Source organism: Lepus europaeus, chromosome 18 (assembly GCF_033115175.1).
Source record: "Lepus europaeus isolate LE1 chromosome 18, mLepTim1.pri, whole genome shotgun sequence".
In the NCBI taxonomy this organism is placed as follows: Eukaryota; Metazoa; Chordata; class Mammalia; order Lagomorpha; family Leporidae; genus Lepus; species Lepus europaeus.
This window is the reverse complement of record NC_084844.1, coordinates 54,317,278-54,336,025: the sequence shown is the minus strand read 5'-3', so window position 1 is coordinate 54,336,025 and position 18,748 is coordinate 54,317,278. Positions and strand designations below refer to the sequence as shown.

Below are 18,748 nucleotides of genomic sequence, written 5' to 3'. Positions count from 1 at the left end.
TTCCGGAGGAAGCGGAACCGGCACCGGAAGCTAGGGGGCGGGCCGAAGGAGGCGCGTTCTCCAAGCTCATGGCGGGGCTGTGTCTAGGAGCTCGTACGCTTGTGCGGCTTCAGGCGGGCCAAGTATGGCGTTTCCCGCCTCGAGGACGGACGCTGTGGGACCCGCCGGAAGGGACCGTGAGGGTCGTGTGGCGGGCTTCGGGGCTCGCCGGCTTCAGCACTGCCATGCCGCCACCCCCGGGGCCATCGGGTCCCGAGCCCAAGGGCCGGAAGGACCCAGCGCGCCCCTCGCAGCCCGGGGTGAGTGCACGGCGGGAGGCCTTTCCCACTCCGGTCGCGGCTGTCGCGGCGGCCTTCCCTTGGCTCCGGATCGACGCCTCCGAGTGTCCTGGGCCTGGCCCGAGGTTGTCCGCTTACTCGGCTGGTTGGACGTGGGTGCCGGAGTCTCCGACCGCGTCTCCCCCGATCTGCTTGGCATTTAGGCTTTTTTTTTGGGGGGGGGGCTCCCCTGCCTTGGCACAGTGACGAGCCTGGTACTCAAGCTTCTCTGGGCACAGAAACTGACTTGGCCACTTTTCCCTGGAAGTTAAATGTGTGGCTTTGACGTATTTCGTGTGGGGGACCCCAGACCCGCCCGCACCCACAGAAACTCAGCGTTTTCTCATCCCGGAGGGACCTGAAAGCATTTTGTTGCACGTTGAACGAGATCCTAGCTTATGCATCCGTGTATTAGAAATGTCTGTGTTCAATTCAGCGTGTCTGAACAGTGACCCGTGGCTGAATGTGTGTTTCTGCGATGTCTGCCCCAGTAGCCTGTTTCCTGGAAGTCTCTAGCAGTCACGTTCGCGATTGGAGGAGCTTTGCTGGCTGGGATGAAGTACTTCAAGAAGGAAAAGACGGAGAGTGAGTAGACAGCGTCCACGAGCCCCGGAGAAAATCCTTCCTGGCTATGAATCCGCATGTCTTTTGTTGTTGTTTTTAAATTGTTTATTTTTGGAATCATTTTACATTTACAGAGGCGTTGCATGGCTGCCTCAGACAGTTCCCCCAATGTCAGCATCTTACATGACCACAACACAGTTATCAAAACTCAGAAATTAAAGCCGGCGCCGCGGCTCACTAGGCTAATCCTCCGCCTGCGGCACCTGCACCCCGGGTTCTAGTCCCGCTTGGGGCGCCGGATTCTGTCCCGGTTGCCCCTCTTCCTGTCCAGCTCTCTGCTGTGGCCCAGGAGTGCAGTGGAGGATGGCCCAAGTGCTTGGGCCCTGCACCCGCATGGGAGACCAGAAGAAGCACCTGGCTCCTGGCTTCGGATCAGTGAGGTGCGCCAGCCGCAGCAGCCAATGTGGGGTGAACCAACGGAAAAGGAAGACCTTTCTCTCTCTCTCTCTCACTGTCCACTCTGCCTGTCAAAAAAAAAAAAAAAAAAAAAAAAAAAAAAAAACCTCAGAAATTAAAATAGGTACAGAATTGTTACCGAAACTCTGGAGTTTATTTAAATGTCATCTGTTTTCCCATAAGAGTCTTTTATCTGTACCAGGTTCCAATTTAGGATATCACTGGCTGCAATATTAAAAGAGTTGCCATGGACTGATTGTGAGTGAATGAAATCTGGAGATACAAAGATGAGTGAGAGGCAGTGTAGCCCTTGAGGTGCACCTGAGAAACACAAAAGTGAAGAGTTTTCACTAGGTGAGGTTCTGCCAGGCCAGACGGAAGCTTACAGTGCTCAGAGGCCTGCACAGTCCTGAGGTTGAGAAGGCTCGGGGAACGCAGTGAGTACGCCTTGCAAACCCATGGGAGAGGGCAGAGGCTGACCAAGGATGAGCAGGAGCAAGAACCTGGTCAGGGAATGCCCCGCGCTGCTCTCAATTCCCACCCTGGACCAGCACTTTGTTTTAGTGGATGTGCAGGGACAAGATCTGGTTTAAAACCTTTACTGGGACAGGCATTCAGTCTTGCGTGGGAGACTCTGGTTAGGGCACCGGGGTCCTGTATCAGAGCGCTCGGGTTTCTGAAGCCTGGCTCTGACTCCTGATCACAGCTTCCTGCTGCTGCAGATCTCGGGAGGGAGCAGAGTCCCTGCACTCACGTGGAAGACCTGGGTTGAGTTCCTGCTCCCAGCTTCAGCCTGCCCAGTCTGGCTATTTTGAATATTTCTGGAGCAAACCAGTGGTTAGGAGTGTTCTTTCTTTATCTGTCTCTGAAAGAATAAAAATAAATAAATAAATTATGGACGTTTTTAGGTAGCTCTTTAAAGTTAATCACTTTGATCCTTAAGAGTCTCTTAATACATCATAAAAAATAAAACTTAAGTGAGAGAATTCATAGGCTTTAGGATATAACTTGGTTCTATGCTGATATACATATGCAAGGAAGATTCAGAAAGTTCATGGACTATGCACATTATTTATTTATTTATTTATTTATTTTTTGGACAGGCAGAGTGGATAGTGAGAGAGAGAAAGGTCTTCCTTTTTGCCGTTGGTTCACCTTCCAATGGCCACTGTGGCCGGCGCATTGCGCTGATCCGAAGCCAGGAGCCAGGCGCTTCTCCTGGTCTCCCATGTGGGTGCAGGGCCCAAGGACTTGGGCCATCCTCCACTGCCTTCCCGGGCCATAGCAGAGAGCTGGCCTGGAAGAGGGGCAACCGGGATAGAATCCGGCGCCCTGACCGGGACTAGAACCCGGTGTGCCGGCGCCGCAAGGCGGAAGAGCACATTATTTTTCAATTCTGTTTTTCTGCAGACTTTCTGAAGCCTCATAAATGTATGACTTTTTTTTTTTGACAGGCAGAGTGGACAGTGAGAGAGAGAGACAGAGAGAAAGGTCTTCCTGTTCCATTGGTTCACCCTCCAGTGGCCGCTGTGGCTGGCGCACTGTGGCCGGTACACCGCACTGATCCGAAGGCAGGAGCCAGGTGCTTCTCCTGGTCTCCCATGGGGTGCAGGGCCCAAGCACTTGGGCCATCCTCCACTGCACTCCCGGGCCACAGCAGAGAGCTGGACTGGAAGAGGGGCAATCGGGACAGAATCCGGCGCCCCGACCGGGACTAGAACCCTGTGTGCTGGCACCGCAGGCGGAGGATTAGCCTATTGAGCCGCAGCGCTGGCAAATGTATGACTTTTTAGCATAAAAAGCAATATTTTATTTTATTATTTATTTACCATATTCTAATGAAAAGCAATACTTTATTGCTTTTTATAGTCTAATAAGCAGTAGATTCCCTTAGTTTCACAAAGAAGCAAAACAGAAATGCTGGAGAAGTAAGTGGTATAAGTGGTAGCAGAGACAGTTTTTAAGAGTTATTTATTTGAGTGACAGAGCTCTATCTGCCAGTTCACTTCCCAAATGCAGCAACCAGGCCTGGTCTGGTTATAGCCAGGAATCCAGAACTCCCTGAGTCTCTCACATGGCTGTCAGGGGTCCAAGTACTTGGGCTGTCCTCCATTGCTCTCCAAGGTGCATTAGCAGGGAGCTGGGTTGAAGCAGATGAGCGGGGACTTGTACCTGCCCTCTGATATGGGATACTGGCATTGCAAGTGGCAGTTTCACCTACAGTGCTACAGAGCTGGCCTTGCATTTTTTTTTTAAATTACTATGAAATAGCCTTGAAAGTTCTTAAATCATTTGAGAATATTTGCTAGCATAATGCCTCATTATCAAATGCTTCATTGTGTATTTCTACGAACAAGTCCATTGTCCAACATAATCACCTCCTCTGGTGGCTCTTAGTTTCTCAGTGTCCTGTTCTATTACTGATCATGTCAGTTTATTTGGTCCAGAAGTTGTCTACCAGACTTCTTCCACTGAAAGCTTAACTCTCCTGTAAATATGTATCTTATTTGTGTATGCTGTCTCCTACCAAGCTGAATGTATCCTTTTATGTCTACTTGGACTCATGGTTTCCTATGTAGTCAGTGAGTTGTGATCTATTATTCACTTTCTTTTGTTGCTCAAATTGTCCTGAAGGAGCCAGCGGGTGCCCCTTTGAGCAGGTGTCTGTGCCCTTCTGAGACGTTTCCAGTGTCTGAATTCTCCCTTCTGCTGCCTGAGGTTCCAGGCTTATCTCCCAGTTTCTTTGCCTCAGCCCTGACAGAATCTCTTTCTCTTTGGAATCTCTTTCCTTTGAGTCAGAGGATCCCATTTAGATCACTTGATCAAGGCTCATTGCTGTCAGTCTGTGTCTGCTTCCAGGTCCTTCCAGTGGACAGTGTGAGGAAACAGAGGTGTGTATTTCTGTTTCTGTTTCATTTCTGCATTTTTATATGAGAACCATGAGCCCACTGGTACTTCTGACTCCTCCCCAGTACATAAGGTTCATTCTCATTTTCTCCCCTTCTGTAGTTCTGAGTGTAATTCTGTTGTCTGTAATGTATTTGCTTATGTCATCAGTTAAGGTCCTGTCACTGCAGCCCCCTGCCCACACAGCCGGCACCCCTGGCCTCAGGTTCCCTGTGCCAGGTCACTGCACCCCCATCCCCACCTCTGTGCCCAACTTGGGTTTAGACCTCTGCTCTGGGCCCTTGTGACTCCTCCCCCACACCCAGCATGGCTTCACCTAATGGCTTAGGGCTGATATGTTCTGGAAGAGGAAGAAACGATTTTACTGTGTTCTTATAATGCTTACTGTGTACTAGCATTTAATTTGGTTTTGCTGTCTTAGGCTTATTTTTTTCCGGAAAGGTTAAAGAGTGTATGTATTGTGTTTCCCTGGTTATTAGTATGCTACTGGTCAGATGGCAGGTGTTTGAATACCTCTGCTTAGATTGACACTTTTTTTTTTTTTTTTTTTTTTTTGGTGTCCCTTTAAGAGCTGGAGAAGGAACGACAGCGAAGCATCGGAAAGCCTCTTCTTGGGGGACCGTTTTCCCTCGTAACTCACACTGGGGAGCCTAAAACTGATAAAGACTTCCTGGGCCAGTGGGTGTTGATTTATTTTGGTTTCACTCATTGCCCTGACATCTGTCCAGAAGAACTGGAAAAAATGATGCAAGTCGTGGATGAGATAGGTAAGGGAGCCCTCACTAACCTACCAAGTATATGTTCACTTAATGTTACTGCATTGTTCACATTCCTGTGCTACACTGAGTGGGGTTTGTAAATAGGTTGTAGGAACACAAAGTGTTAGCATTCAGCTTGTTTGTTGCTATGACCCTGTCCTCCGTCACGCGAAGCCAGTTTCGATGCTAAATGTTAGGTCAGTTAAAAATATCAGTAGGGCCGGGGTCTCCCTCAACTGCTTCATGATGTGTCCTTGTCTTTGCTGTAGCCTTCCCATTGTCTTCTCCCTGGTGGCTATGAAGCTGAGAGTAAGACTCTGGAATGATCTATGCTCGGTGTTTTATTAGTCTCCGTTGGAAGGAAGGGTGCTGCTTTGTTAAAATGAATTGGTGCAGGTTATTTAGTCCCTGTTTATAGTTTGCCTTGCTCTTACGATAAGATGGGGGAAAGAAACAACTACAGTGGTTTGGATGGAGAGACGGGGTGACCACTTGTCATGATCCAACATCTGTGCACTGCAGGTGTGTGAGGGGTTTATCTGTTTGCACCACAGGCAGTGTGTGCATCCGCTCCTCCCAGGGCCTGTTCCTCCCCCTTGCTCTCCACCAGGTGCCACGTCTGTGTTACTTAACACCTTCCCAAGGGCTTGCGGCACTCCCCTGCCATCGCTCGTCTTGTCTCCTACACTGTGACTGCTGACTAACTGGAGCTTTCTTCCAGATGATATCCCCAGTCTGCCAAACTTAACTCCACTCTTCATCACCATTGACCCAGAGAGGGACACAAAAGAAGCCATTGCAAATTACGTAAAAGGTGCGTTTTTTATTAATAATACTTTACATTTATTCAGTGTTTAAACTTTTTAAGATGTCTACTCACTTGAATCTTAAACTACCTTGTGAAATGGGGCAGAAACGCAGAGCTGTGCCTGGCCAGTCAGTAAATAATCCGATTTCTCAATTTCTGGTGTGGTGCTCTTTTTATCTTGTAGTTTGTTCTTTTATTTATTTGAGAAGCAGAGAAAGAACTGGTTTATTCCCCAAACTGCAGCAATAGCAACTCAGTCTAGCACTCCCACCTGGGTGGCAGGAACCCAATGACTTGAGTCATAGCCTGCTTCTTTCCAGTGTGAGCAGTAGCAGGAAGCTGGAGCCAGGAGCTCCAGGAATCAAACCCAGGCACTGTGATGTGGAACATCGGTGTCTTAACCAGCATTTTACCCACCAGACTGAACATCGGCCCCTATTTTGTTGTAGAGGAAGGATTTGAACTTAGCCTTCATGTATCAACTAAGCTAATACAACCTTAAGTTGGAGCAGTAACACATGGCTTCTAATTCCAGCTCTTACCGTAGTCATCGCTTTATAAAATTATGATAGCATACATTCAGGGAGTAAGTACACAGGGAAATTAAAGATGAATAATTCAATATAAACATATTTTCAGTGCAATAGATGTTTTATAAGTCCAAAATATTTGTGGCCAAAATGTGGCTTTAAATGGAAGAATTTCAAGTCAAACAATTACACATTCAGGTTTAAACCTATTAGATAGATTGAAAGAATGTGAATTACAGAATTGAGGGTGAATACTTCGCTTCTAATTCAGCTGAGAATTTGGGCAAGTTGCTTAATTTCTCTAGACTAATGTTTTTCCAACATAGATGCTTAAGAAAGTAGGAATTTTAATATTAATTGTGATGATATTGATTTACTTACTAATCAAAGGACTAATGAACAGTTTTATATTTGTGTTTATTATATGATACATTCAAGTACATATTCTCTAAAACTTGGAGGTTATTTAAAAATTTGTGAAGATCTATATATTTTATTGTTTTTAACAGATTTATTAAAGTATAATTGACAGAATAAAGTATGCCTTTAAAAAAAAAAAGAATTATTTATTTGAAAGGCAGAGTTAACAGAGAGAGAGAAGGAGAGACTGAGAGAGAGATTTTCCATCCACTGGTTCACTCCCTGGGTGACCACAATGGCCAGAGCGGGCCAGACCAGAGCCAGGAGTGAGGAACTTCTGAATCTCCCACATAGGTGCAGAGGTCCAAGGACTTTGGCATCCTCTGCTGCTTTCCCAGGCGCATTAGCAGGGTCAGAAGTGGATCAGTAGTGGAGCAGCCAGGACTAGAACTGGCACCCACATGGGATGCCAGTGTCCTAGGCAGCAGCTTCACCCACTTCGCCACTACACCGGTCCCTAAAGTGTACATTTTAAAGTATACAGTGTGTTATTTTGATGTGTGTTTGTACCCCTATGTTCAAGAAGATGAACATCCTTATTACCTGCAAAGGTTCTCTATGCCTTGTTAATCCTTTCCTCTCCCAACAGCTGTGGAACTGTTTTCTTCCAGGATGGGATAGTTTTCACAACCTACTCTCTGTGTTTTGAATGGCTTCTTTTACTCAGCCTGATTGTTTTGAGATTCATTCATAGTAAAGCATACTTCTTTTTTTTTTTTTTTTTGACAGGCAGAGTGGATAGAGAGAGAGAGACAGAGAGAAAGGTCTTCCTTTTTGCCATTGGTTCACCATCCAATGGCCTCTGCGGCAGGCGCATCATGCTGATCCGAAGCCAGGAGCCAGGTGCTTCTCCTGGTCTCCCATGCGGGTGCAGGGCCCAAGGACTTGGGCCATCCTCCACTGCACTCCCGGGCCACAGCAGAGAGCTGGCCTGGAAGAGGGGCAACCGGGATAGAATCCGGCACCCCAACCGGGACTAGAACCCGGTGTGCCAGTGCCGCAAGGCGGAGGATTAGCCTGTTAAGCCACGGCGCCGGCATAAAGCATACTTCTTAATCCAGTTCTTTTTATTGCCAAGTAGTAATACATTGATAGGCATTAGAATTGTTCTTGCTTTTTGGCTATTAGAAAGAAAGCTGTTAAGAATATTCGCAGATGAGCTTTTGTATGCATGTATGTTTTCATTTTTCTTGAGTAAATAACAATGAAATGGCTGGATCCTAGGGTGTGTTCCTGCTGACAGATGTGAGAATTCCAGCTTCCCTACCTCATCTCCAGTCTAGGAATTGTACCGTCTAATAGGTATTTAGTGATATCTCATTGTAGTTTTAATATGCATTTCCCTAGTGACAGTTAATTTACCTTTCCATTTCCTACAGTTAAAGGATCTTTCCATACTCTGTTTTCCACTTGTATGGCTTTGGTGAAGTGTGTTTTCACATCTTTGCCCTTTTTTTATGGAAATTTTTGTTTTCCTGTGTTCAGTTTATATTCTGGATACAAATCAGGTTTATGAGGGGGCTTCAAAAAGAACATGGACAGTACAATTAAAATATGAGCATTTTCCTTGAACTTTTTGAAGACTCCTTGTGGGAACTTTACATGTTGTCTGCCAGTCTGTGGCTTGTCATTTCCGTCTTTCAACAGTGCCTTTCAAAGACTAGTCTTTCGGGAGAGAGTCTGACCTAGCAATTAAGATGCTGCTTGGCGGGCCGGCGCTGTGGCACAGGGGTAAAGCCGCTGCTTGCAGTGCTGGCATCGCAGATGGGCACCGGATCGAGTCCCGGCTGCTCTGCTTCCAATCCAGCTCTCTGCTATGGCCTGGGAAAGCAGTGGATGATGGTCCAAGTCCTTGGGCCCCTGCATCCACATGAGAGACCTGGAAAAAGCTCCTGGCTCCTAGCTTCAGCCATTGCAGCCAGTTGGGGAGTAAACCAACAGCTGGAAGGCCTCTCTCTCTCTCTAAAACTCTCACTCTCACTCTAACTCTGACTTTCAAATAAATAAATAAATAAATCTTTAAAAAACAAACATGGTGCTTGGAACACCCATGTTCCAGATGAGACCGCCTGGTTTCAAGTTTCCACTCTGGTCCTGCTTCCGTCCTGCTGATGAGCACCCTAGAGATGGCAGTGATGGCTCAAGAGGTTAGGTAGCTGCCACCCCAGGGGAGGCCTAGACTGAGGTCTGTGGCCCAGCCCTGCGTGTTGTGGGCGTTTGAGGAGTGGGCCAGCAGATGGCAGCTCGTGAGTTTTCTGTTTTGTCTTTCTGCCTCTCAGATAAATAAAATAAATGAATAAAAAATTAAAGAACAATTTTCAGTTTTCCTGTAAGTCCAAATTTATCAGTTTGTTCTTTCATACGTAGTGCTTTTCATTTGCTGTGTAAAAAAAATAACCTTTACCTAGTCCAAGGTTACCAAAGTTTGTTTTCTTTTTGAAATTTAATTTTTTTTGCATGTATTTAAGCAGGTTTATTGGGAATTTAAGCAGTAGTCTAGTTTCTCTCTAAAGCAGTAAAAACCAGGTATTTGTGAACTTACTGTGTAATACACAGTCTTCAGTTTACATGAGCTTTACTGGCCATTACTTTTATCGTGTACTAAACAAACCAGAGTATTCCCCACGTGAGTAGACATCTGAGTTGCTGAACTTACCTGATGGCAGTTTTCTTCCACCATGTATGTGCACAGTGACAGATGATGTAATCATTGCTAGCTGTATTTAAGGGGGAAGTTTTAAAAACTGAAGTTGGCATTTAGAAAATTATTGTAACTTCTGCAGTTGAATTTTAAAGGACAGTGTGGATGTGCGGATAATTCAGGTTTCCTTCCTCATAGAGTGGGAAAGACAAGTCATCCTTCCTACTTAGAACCTGAACAGTTTTCAAATTTTGTTGTCATTGTTTTTTCATTTTATTTGAAAGGGAGCAGAGACCTTTTTTAAAAAACATTTTATTTATTTATTTGAAAGAGTTACACAGAGAGAGAAGGAGAGGCAGAAAGAGAGGTATTCCATCCAGTGGTCACTACCCAGTTGGCCACAATGGCCAGAGCTATGCTGATCTGAAGCCAGGAGCCAGGAACTTCTTCCGGGTCTCCCATGTGGGTGCAGGGGCCCAAGGACTTGGGCCATCTTCTGCTTTCCCAGGCTACAGCAGAGAGCTGGATCAGAAGTGGAGGGGACTCGAACTGGCGCCCATATGGGATGCCTGCACTGCACGTGGCAGCTTTACCCACTATGCCACAGGACCGACCCCACCATCTGCTGTTTGACTCCTTAAATGCTCACAACGGCCAGGGCTGGAGCAGGTCGAAGTCAGGAGCCCGGAGCTCAATCCACATCTCCCACATGGGTGGCAGGGACCCAGTTATTGAGCCATTACCCATTGTCTTCCCACAAGGTGCATGTTAACAAAAATGCCAGAACAGACGTGGAGCCTGGACTCAAACCAGGCACTGTGATGAGGGATTAAGGTATCTCAAGCAGTGTCTCAGCTGCTGGGCCAAATGCCTGCCCCAGTTTCTCAGTTCAGATGAAGTAGTCAAGGGCTTCTGTGTCTTTGGAAGAAAGAACTTCTGTTAAAAGCTGGGTTATCAGTTCAGTAGTCTGAGATCAGCTGTCTTAAGTAACTGCTGCCTGCTCACTTAATGTAAATTCCAAAAGCTTAACAGCCGTGATGGTTCACCCTTGGCCCTGAACTTTGTTACAGCCGCCCTTTTAGTGAGTATCCGTTGTCCAGCTCTCTTTCAGGCGTCAAGATAGAACCTGATACCTGTATTGCTATTTGCTGGGAAATAAAATACAGATATTTTGATCAGTTATGAGCTTAATTGTAAAACAAACTTTTTTCTCATTTGACACAATGAAAAACTATAGTACTGAATTCATGATCATATTTTTAAATGCAGTATATAGCAAAAGTTCGGGTATTTTTTAAAAATAAATCAATTGCCAGTATGGGTTTAAATAATTAGAATTTATTTCCTCCAAGTCTTTACCAGATAAGCATAAAAAATCTGATTTAGGAGTATTAACGAAGAATTTTCATTTTTCTCCTTGTGACTCTCTTCCTTTGTATCACGAAGAAGTGCTTCAGACTCACAGGAAGACAGAAGCTACAGGGCTGCTTAACTTTTTCGGGGAGGGATGATTGTTTTGCTTGCTTCTGGTTTTTCACTGACTGTCTCATTTTTATTCAGAATTTTCTCCCAAACTGATCGGCTTGACGGGCACCAAAGAAGAGATCGATCAGGTCGCCAGAGCCTACAGAGTGTATTATAGCCCAGGCCCCAGAGACGAGGATGAGGACTACATTGTAAGTGAAGGCTTGAGCTCGAACCCATGGCGGCTGCCTGGGGCGGCTTTAAATGACCCACTGGCTTCAGAGACGAGAGCAGCACTGGGATTGCAGTCAGTTCCTTGGGATGTGGACATTTGAAAGAGTCATAGGAGCACATTGTTCAAAAGATGGCTTGTTAATTTTTTATTCACTGTTCTCATAGTTCATTTAATGGCCTGTGTCTCTTTTCTAGAGGCACGGGAAACTATGGGCAATACAAAATCAGATCTGGGAAATACAGAGGCAACCTTCGTTTGTGGGCAACACTTAACTGTAGTTCACCCTTGCCTTCCATAAGGAAGTGCAAGGTACATGATCTTTCAAGTTGTAGGCCCTAGGAACTGCATTTTTAGGTTGATTGAGAATTCTGAAAAGCAAGAGAAAGACGGAAGCTATCAGAAGGTAGACTCTCCATTGCTTTGCATATTAGCTGTATCCCTTGTACAGCTAGCTGATTGATATATGCTATTTAGTGATTAGGTAGAGACATCCAGTGAAGTTGTACTTGGGTAGCTCTTGTCTCCTCCCTACTTAGTGCTGCCCAGCAGTCTTGGGCTCATGCCTGAGTTGCTGTGTTTCTCACCAGTGGTTTCATGGGAAACACCAACAGTGGCATAGACACCACCCCTACCCACCCAGTTTTTTCTCGATATAGACTTTTTCTTATCACATGAAGAATCAGCAGTGTATGTTACTGCATTTTTTTCCCCTCAGTTGTCATATTCTGTTATTATGCAATAATGATTGGACAGAGTGGTTAATCATAAGAGCCTTTTTAGCAGCAGAACTAGTTTTGTGGGGAATGATGGTCAGGACCCTGAGGGCCAGCTCCTGTGGCCCACCCCAAGAGAGCAGTGTGCTAGGGTCGTGTCCCTGTGGGGCTTTGTCTCTCCTGCCCCTTTGGTTGCCCTCTGGCCTGTGAACCTGGAGTTCATTGTGTGCTCTGTAGCCTGAAGCCAGAATTCAAAGTGGGTGCTGGTCCCTGTTTGAGCCCACACAGCAATCGTACCTTCAGGCTCTGGTTAGGGAAGTTAGGACTCAGACAAGAGAAATGAGCATTTTTCTTAAGCTCCAAGTTTAAGGGAGGTAGAGGGACCTCTCTGTTCTGCCTCTTGCAGTAGCAGCGTTCGGAGAGAGAGAGTAGGGTGGGGCCGTAGCTGAGAGAACAGGAGCTTTGCATGCTTCTGTCTTTGTAAAGAGCTGTAGAAACTGGTTTTGAGTTTAACTCAGCAGAAACAGGTGAGTCAGTCAGCTGACTGTTAAATATCTATAGGCTACTTTAAAATATTTATGGAAAAATGGATTGTTGAAGGTTATGTTTATTTCTGGTGCAAAACATTTCCCGTAGTTTTTTTTGTAATAGGCATTTTTCATGATCTTTTTGAAGACCCCTCCCCCGACAGTCCTAAGCTAGGTGACACTTGTCTTGTGCACAGAGCTCAAACTCTGTAAAGTCAAGCAGAATTTTTACAAATCAAACCGAACAGCTTGTGAAACACAAATTTAGAACACTCAGTTCAAGTCGCAGAGAGGCTTTGCTGAAACCAGCGTGGCGCTCACTGTAACAGGAGGCTGGCACGGGCCCAGGTGTGCCGTGCGCTGCCCCGTTGTTTTCTCTTCGCAGTAGTGTGAAGCCTGTGCCTTAACTACTGGGCTAGACTCAGCCATTGTGCATTATTTTCAGGCTTCTGCCTCTAATCAGTAGTGTTCAGCTGGGTGCCAGTGGAATCATGGACAAACCAAGCACGAGTTTGTACTCATACTGTAGATTATCAGAATATAGATACTGTGTTTTTAGTTTTACAGATTAAAATGCAAACATAAGTCTGATGGAGACGTCTTGAACCCTCTAGAATACATTCTAGACCCCATTTTAAGAAATACTGGTCTTAAAAGATTTTGACCTTTTGGTAACAATGAGTTCATTGCTGTATGTTTGTTAAATCAACCAACAGGGGGAGACACTTTACAGCTTCTTAGATTTCTTGTTAGTTGGACTTCTGTCTCTTGAGGTCACGGATTTCCATCCCTAAGATGGTATGGGAAGCTTCAGTTGAGATGTAGTGACCTGAAGGAGTGAGAAAATGCCTTAAAAGTGAACCCTGAGAAGTAGTGGAATGAGGTTTTTTTCATATCAGATAACAGTAGCAGAAGGTAAATGTCTGGCTTTTGGATGGAATCTTCAGAGTGATGATGTTTGTAAACTGGGCATTCCAACATTCGGGATTCCTCTGAAAGCTAAGTCTGTACTAGTATTGCGTGATATATGTAAAATTACATCATTATGTAGGCATTAGTTAGAAAATACTTTGGAAAAAAGGAATGACTTTCAACTTAAGATAATCAGTTAATAAAAGGAATATATGTAATGAGAAGCCTTTTTTTACCCATTAGTTTAGTGATGTTAAGAAAATATATCATCAGTAGGAATTAAACTGAAAAAAGGAAGACATGGGAGGAAGAGAGGTATAAGGTATGGAGTAAGACTTGTAGGAGAACCGGGGTTTAATTCTGATTCCTGTATCAGTGTGGAGAGGCACAGAGCCCATCTTGCTCTTGTAGTAAATTGCTTGACAAATGTGCCCACCAGCTGTTGGAGCTTTCTTGGTGTGCCTTCTTTCCTTATGTGGGTAGCAAGTGGCTCTTTCCATTTGCTACCTACTTACGAATGTGTGTGTATAAAAAACAATAACCTCATAGACATTTAATGTGTGCTGGGGTATATTTGGGGGTGTCTGCAGTTGGATATGTGAGATCACATTCCTGTCTTGCCAAAGAGCGATCAAGCATGCAATAAATTCCAAGGACTCTTAAGTGTCAAAGCTGCTCACTTAAAATTGAATTTTGAGGAAGTGTCTAAAAAAAAATTGATGAGTAATCTAAGCTTAAGTTAGAGCTGAGAATGTTTTAGGAACCTTGCCAGGAAAATGGATAATGAGTTGAAGATGCCTCCTTGGGGGTGTGGCATTTAGGTCGTCCAAGGAGTTCCCAGGGGATTTATTTCTGATAGGATTGCTTGGGGTAGCAAATGAAGACTTCCTAAGGGAAGAACATATCTTCTGTTTCTGCTTGAGATGATATTATCAGGACTAAACACTGTGCTAACAGATCGTAGAATTAAACTAATGGTTAGTTTTCTAGTTTCTTCTCATAAAAGATGGTAAACAGGATTTAGGCAGTAGTGAAAGATAACCAGTTCTTCCTAAAACACAAAGGACTATGCCCAAGAATTTATTGAAGAAAGGAGCTTTGTTTACCAACACTTTTAGTTCTAAATGACCTCTCTGTATAATGTGGTTAAGGAGTCAGATGAGATGCCTTACTCAGAAACGGTAGGCCTTTCCAGACTCATTGCTGGTTTTTCCCCAGCATCGTGTTAATGGGGACCTGCAGACCTCGGGTGGGTGGGCATGTGAAGAACTACACTGAGAAAGTCCAAGTCCTGGCAGTGGTGTGAGCAGTAGCCAGTGCAGATTTCTGGAGCACGAACGATTTTAGAGTGTGCAGCAGGCTGGATGTGCTGCGATATGCTTAGGCCCCTCCCATGAGTCACAGCTCCTGCAGACCTGTAGAAGCATACGCGTACAGTCCTCTTATCCTGCAGCATTTATTCATTAACGTAAGCAGCTTCTGTCGGTGCATGTCTTCTCACACATGCCACTGCCCCTTTGCAGGTGGATCACACAATAATAATGTACTTGGTTGGACCAGACGGTGAGTTTCTGGATTATTTTGGCCAGAACAAGAAGAACGCAGAAATCGCCGGCTCGATTGCGGCACACATGCGGGCACACAGGAAGAAGAGCTAGCTGCGGCAGCGTGGTGCTGCGGGCCGGTGTTCTCTTGCGAAGCAGGAAGGAAGCTCTGTCTCCAACGTATGCCTAGGCAGCCTGCAGAATGGCCTTCGTACCATGAGAACAGCTAATTTGGACACTGTGTTACCCTTGGGTTCAGCCAAGAGAGATTCTTGGAACTGTGAAGGTTACAGCCAAGCCTCCCAAGGAGCCGCCATGACACTGGAGGACCAAGTTAAAGGAAAGCCCATGGCGATGGGACCTGAGGACACTGCCTGCATTTCCCTCAGGAACAAGGCCTCGGAGCCTGTCCCTGGTCTTGCGCCTTTGCTCCTACGGGTAATGAGACTGAATTTTACAGAAAAGAGTAATTTCCATCGTCTCTTGGCTTTCCTCTTGTTGACTTCTTGATGGCTCCTGACATGTTAAGTTCCCTGCCATTCAGAGGTAATCATGACACCTGAAAGCCTAAGTTCCGTTTTGCTTGTTAATGAAGCACTATCAGGTGTGCGTTTCATTCTCCCATCCGCTGGGGCTGGTGTGACTAATGAAGAAGCAATCTGTTGTTGGGAGAAAACCCTTAGTGCAATTTCTCCGGGGTTCTTTTATGTGATTCTTAACTGAATGCTTCTCCGGGTTGTCAGTGACATTAATCGTGAGTGTGATGCAGAGTACTTTTCTGCAAATGCTGGGTTGCACTGTGTGTAAAATAAAAGTATACTCAGTTTTGCAACGCAAAGGAGCATGACCTTTTGGGGCTGAAGAGTGGGCACAGCTGGCAGCCACAGCCCTCAGAGTTTGTGGCTAGGAGGGTTCTTATAAAAATGCTGGTTTCCGGCTAATCCTCCACCTTGCAGCGCCGGCATACCGGGTTCTAGTCCCGGTTGGGGCGCCAGATTCTATCCCGATTGCCCCTCTTCCAGGCCAGCTCTCTGCTATGGCCCAGGAGGGCAGTGGAGGATGGCCCAAGTGCTTGGGCCCTGCACCCGCATGGGAGACCAGGAGAAGCTCCTGGCTCCTGGCTTCGGATCAGCGAGATGCGCCGTCCGCAGCGGCCATTGGAGGGTGAACCAACGGCAAAAAGGAAGACCTTCCTCTCTGTCTCTCTCTCTCACCACTATCCACTCTGCCTGTCAAAAAAAAAAAAAAAAGTAAAAAAAATGCTGGTTTCCAAGCCTAGAGCTGACTTCACTGAGTCAGGGGTAGGATGTAGAACTGAGTCCCCAAGAGATGTCTGTGTGTCTGAGACGCCGGTGGCCTGGGCACCGTGCAGTGTCTGTCAGAGAATAATAGCCTGAGCAGTGTGTCAGCTCAAAAAAGTGGGAATTGAGTGGTGGGATGAACCTTGCCTTTTATGGCTGACTTGAACTTCCTGGGCCCTTGGACTTGAAAGTCACCTTCTTCCACTTGAAGCCACTGTCTCAGGGCAGACTCCCCCAGAATGTTCCAGTGAATCCTGAGATGCAACAAGGACAGAGCCTGGGTGGAAAACTGATTCTGTGTACACATCAGTTGCATTCTACAGCACATGGTACAGGCCCCTGTTGGGACTTGTAAATTCTCTAATTTATTATCAAAAAACTGTGAGAAACTCTGCCACGGCCAGGCTGAATCTTGTCTGGTCCCCCCCCCCCCCCCCCCGACTCTATGTGTTGCAGTCCTAACCCTGGTCCTTCAGAATGTGTTGTATTTAGGGCCTTCAAAGAGATGGTTGGGTTAAAGGGAGGCCCTTATCCAACATGACTGGTGCCCTTCGGAGGAGATGAGGACACAGGCACAGTGGGCAGGCCTCATGAACAAGATGGCATCGATGAACTAAGGGTGATCGCCATCCCTGCCAGCAAGCTTGATCTTACACTTCCTAGTCCCAGAACTGCAACAAAATGAGTGTTTAAGCCAGCTAGTGTGGCATTTTTGTGGAAGCGGTCCTGGCAAACCAATGCAGCAGCCCATTCCTTAATAAAGAATTGCAAGGGGGCTGTTGCTGTGGCATAGCGGGTGAAGCCACCGCCTGCAGTGCCAGCATCCCATAAGGGTGCCAGTTTGAGTCCTGTCTGCTCCACGTCCAGTTCAGCTCTCTGCTTTGGCCTGAGAAAGCAGTAGAATATGGCCCAAGTCCTTGGGCCTCTGCACCCGTGTGTGAGACCCTTAGGCTCCTGGCTTCCGATCGGCATAACTCCAGCCATTGTGGCCATCTGGGGAGTGAATCAGCAGATGGAACATGTCTCTCTGCCTTTCTGTAACTCTGCCTTTCAAATAAATAAATAAAATCTTTGAGAAAAATAACTGCGAGGTGTGATTGAACTCAGATGTAGTTGGTTGGGAAGGATTTTCTCAGGAGTCTTGTGAGGAACTTGCTAAAAGACTGGACTCGTGTAGCAGGAGGTATTGAATATCTGCGATGGCAAACATTTGAAGCGGGCAGCCCGGTCTAAGCCAGCAGACGTTCGTGCGCATCTCAGCAACAAGCCTGCTCTTAGATAAAATGCGTTCTTCATTCTCAGCTGTTGCAGGCTAGAGCCTGGCTATGATTTAGAGAGGGAACAGCAGATTTTGAAGAACGCTCTCATTTGCTCTTCATTCCAATGTCAGGTGTAGAGGCTTAGAGGCAGGATGTTAGGGCCGAGGGAAGGGGCTCTCAGCAATGATGTCATCCAGTCGCCCTTTCGACGCCTGAGGGGACAATCCCAGACTCTTAAGGTGCCCAGCTTGAGTCCCAGTTTCTTCTAGTCAGGCAGGTCCCTGCTCTTCCCTGCTGTAAGCGTGCTTATGTAGACTGGCGAGTCCAGCAGCTCTCACCCATGAATCTTGGGAAGGGAAATCAAGGCTGCCTTTCAGTGGAGTCCCACTTGCAAATCTGTCTGAGTGGGATAGAATTTTACACAGGACTCCTCAACGACATTAATATTTTAATGATTAATAAGAAATATTTTAGTGATTGATTCTTAGTAAGACATGCCATTTGCTTATTTGAAGGTTGGAAGACTGCCATAATGAATTATTCCCATCAGCTTTCTTAAATGGCTTTAGAATTTAGAGTTCTTGGGGGAGGGGTATGAGGGGGTAGATGTTTCATTTCCTTTTTTTTTTTTAGGATTTGTTTGTTTACTTGCGAGGCAGAGGTTATCCATCCGCTGGTTTACTCCCCAAATGGCCACAATGGCCGGAGCTCAGCCAATCTGGAGCCAGGAGCTTTTTCCTGGTCTTCATGTGGGTACAAGGTGCCCAAGCACTTGGGCCATCTTCCGCTGCTTTCCCAGGCCATCAGCAGGGAGCTGGATTGGAAGTAGAGCAGCTGGGACTCGAACTGGCGCCCATATGGGATGCCGGTGCCACAGGCAAATGCAAAACCTATGCCACAGCGCTGGCCCCTGGATGTTCCAGTCAAAGCAGAAACTGGGGCTTTTGGTCTTGACACCAGGACACTGGGACATGATTTTGCACTAAGAGCAGGCAGATCAGCTGAGTTCTTTCAGGAGCCTGGAAGGCACTGGGACCTCATGACACTAGCTGATTTTCAAGCAACTCAGAGACTACCTTCTAAGGAGGGTAATCCTCAAAGTTCGGCAGTGTAGTCATTACACTAGTCATTTCCATCCAGGATTCCTGGCTCCAATAATGTAGGATCCTCCCACTGTGGAATAAGGGACTGTGGCTGTCCCTTCAGGGTTTTCCTTGAGGCCTAGCTTCTGCTGCTCTCTGTGTGGTTCATTTAATTCTTTCGCCTTCTCTGTCGTCTGTAGCCAGCTCTCAAGGTAGCCGGCTCCCAAGGTGATGTTCAGCTTTCTTCAGTGAGCTCAAGAACAGAAGTCAGGAGAGTTTTTCCTCCTCCTGCCCCCCAAGACAAGCAGCC

General features: G+C 46.3%; 1 protein-coding gene across 1 annotated transcript; it reads left to right on the top strand.

Moving 5' to 3' along the window:
* The first annotated feature begins 44 nt into the window (after positions 1–44).
* Positions 45–17,839, top strand: LOC133776981 (protein SCO1 homolog, mitochondrial). Its single transcript, XM_062216338.1, has 6 exons — positions 45–299; positions 812–902; positions 4,814–5,011; positions 5,724–5,816; positions 10,962–11,077; positions 14,776–17,839. The coding sequence occupies exons 1-6, from the start codon at positions 69–71 to the stop codon at positions 14,908–14,910; spliced, it is 864 nt and encodes a 287-aa protein (XP_062072322.1). The 5' UTR covers positions 45–68; the 3' UTR covers positions 14,911–17,839.
* Positions 17,840–18,748: the final 909 nt, after the last annotated feature.

Coding starts and splice junctions, on each gene's coding strand:
- LOC133776981 (XM_062216338.1), top strand. CDS start 69: ATGGCGGGGCTGTGTCTAGGAGCTCGTACGCTTGTGCGGCTTCAGGCG. Junction 903..4,813: donor CAAGAAGGAAAAGACGGAGA/GTGAGTAGACAG, acceptor TGTCCCTTTAAG/AGCTGGAGAAGGAACGACAG. Junction 5,817..10,961: donor CATTGCAAATTACGTAAAAG/GTGCGTTTTTTA, acceptor ATTTTTATTCAG/AATTTTCTCCCAAACTGATC.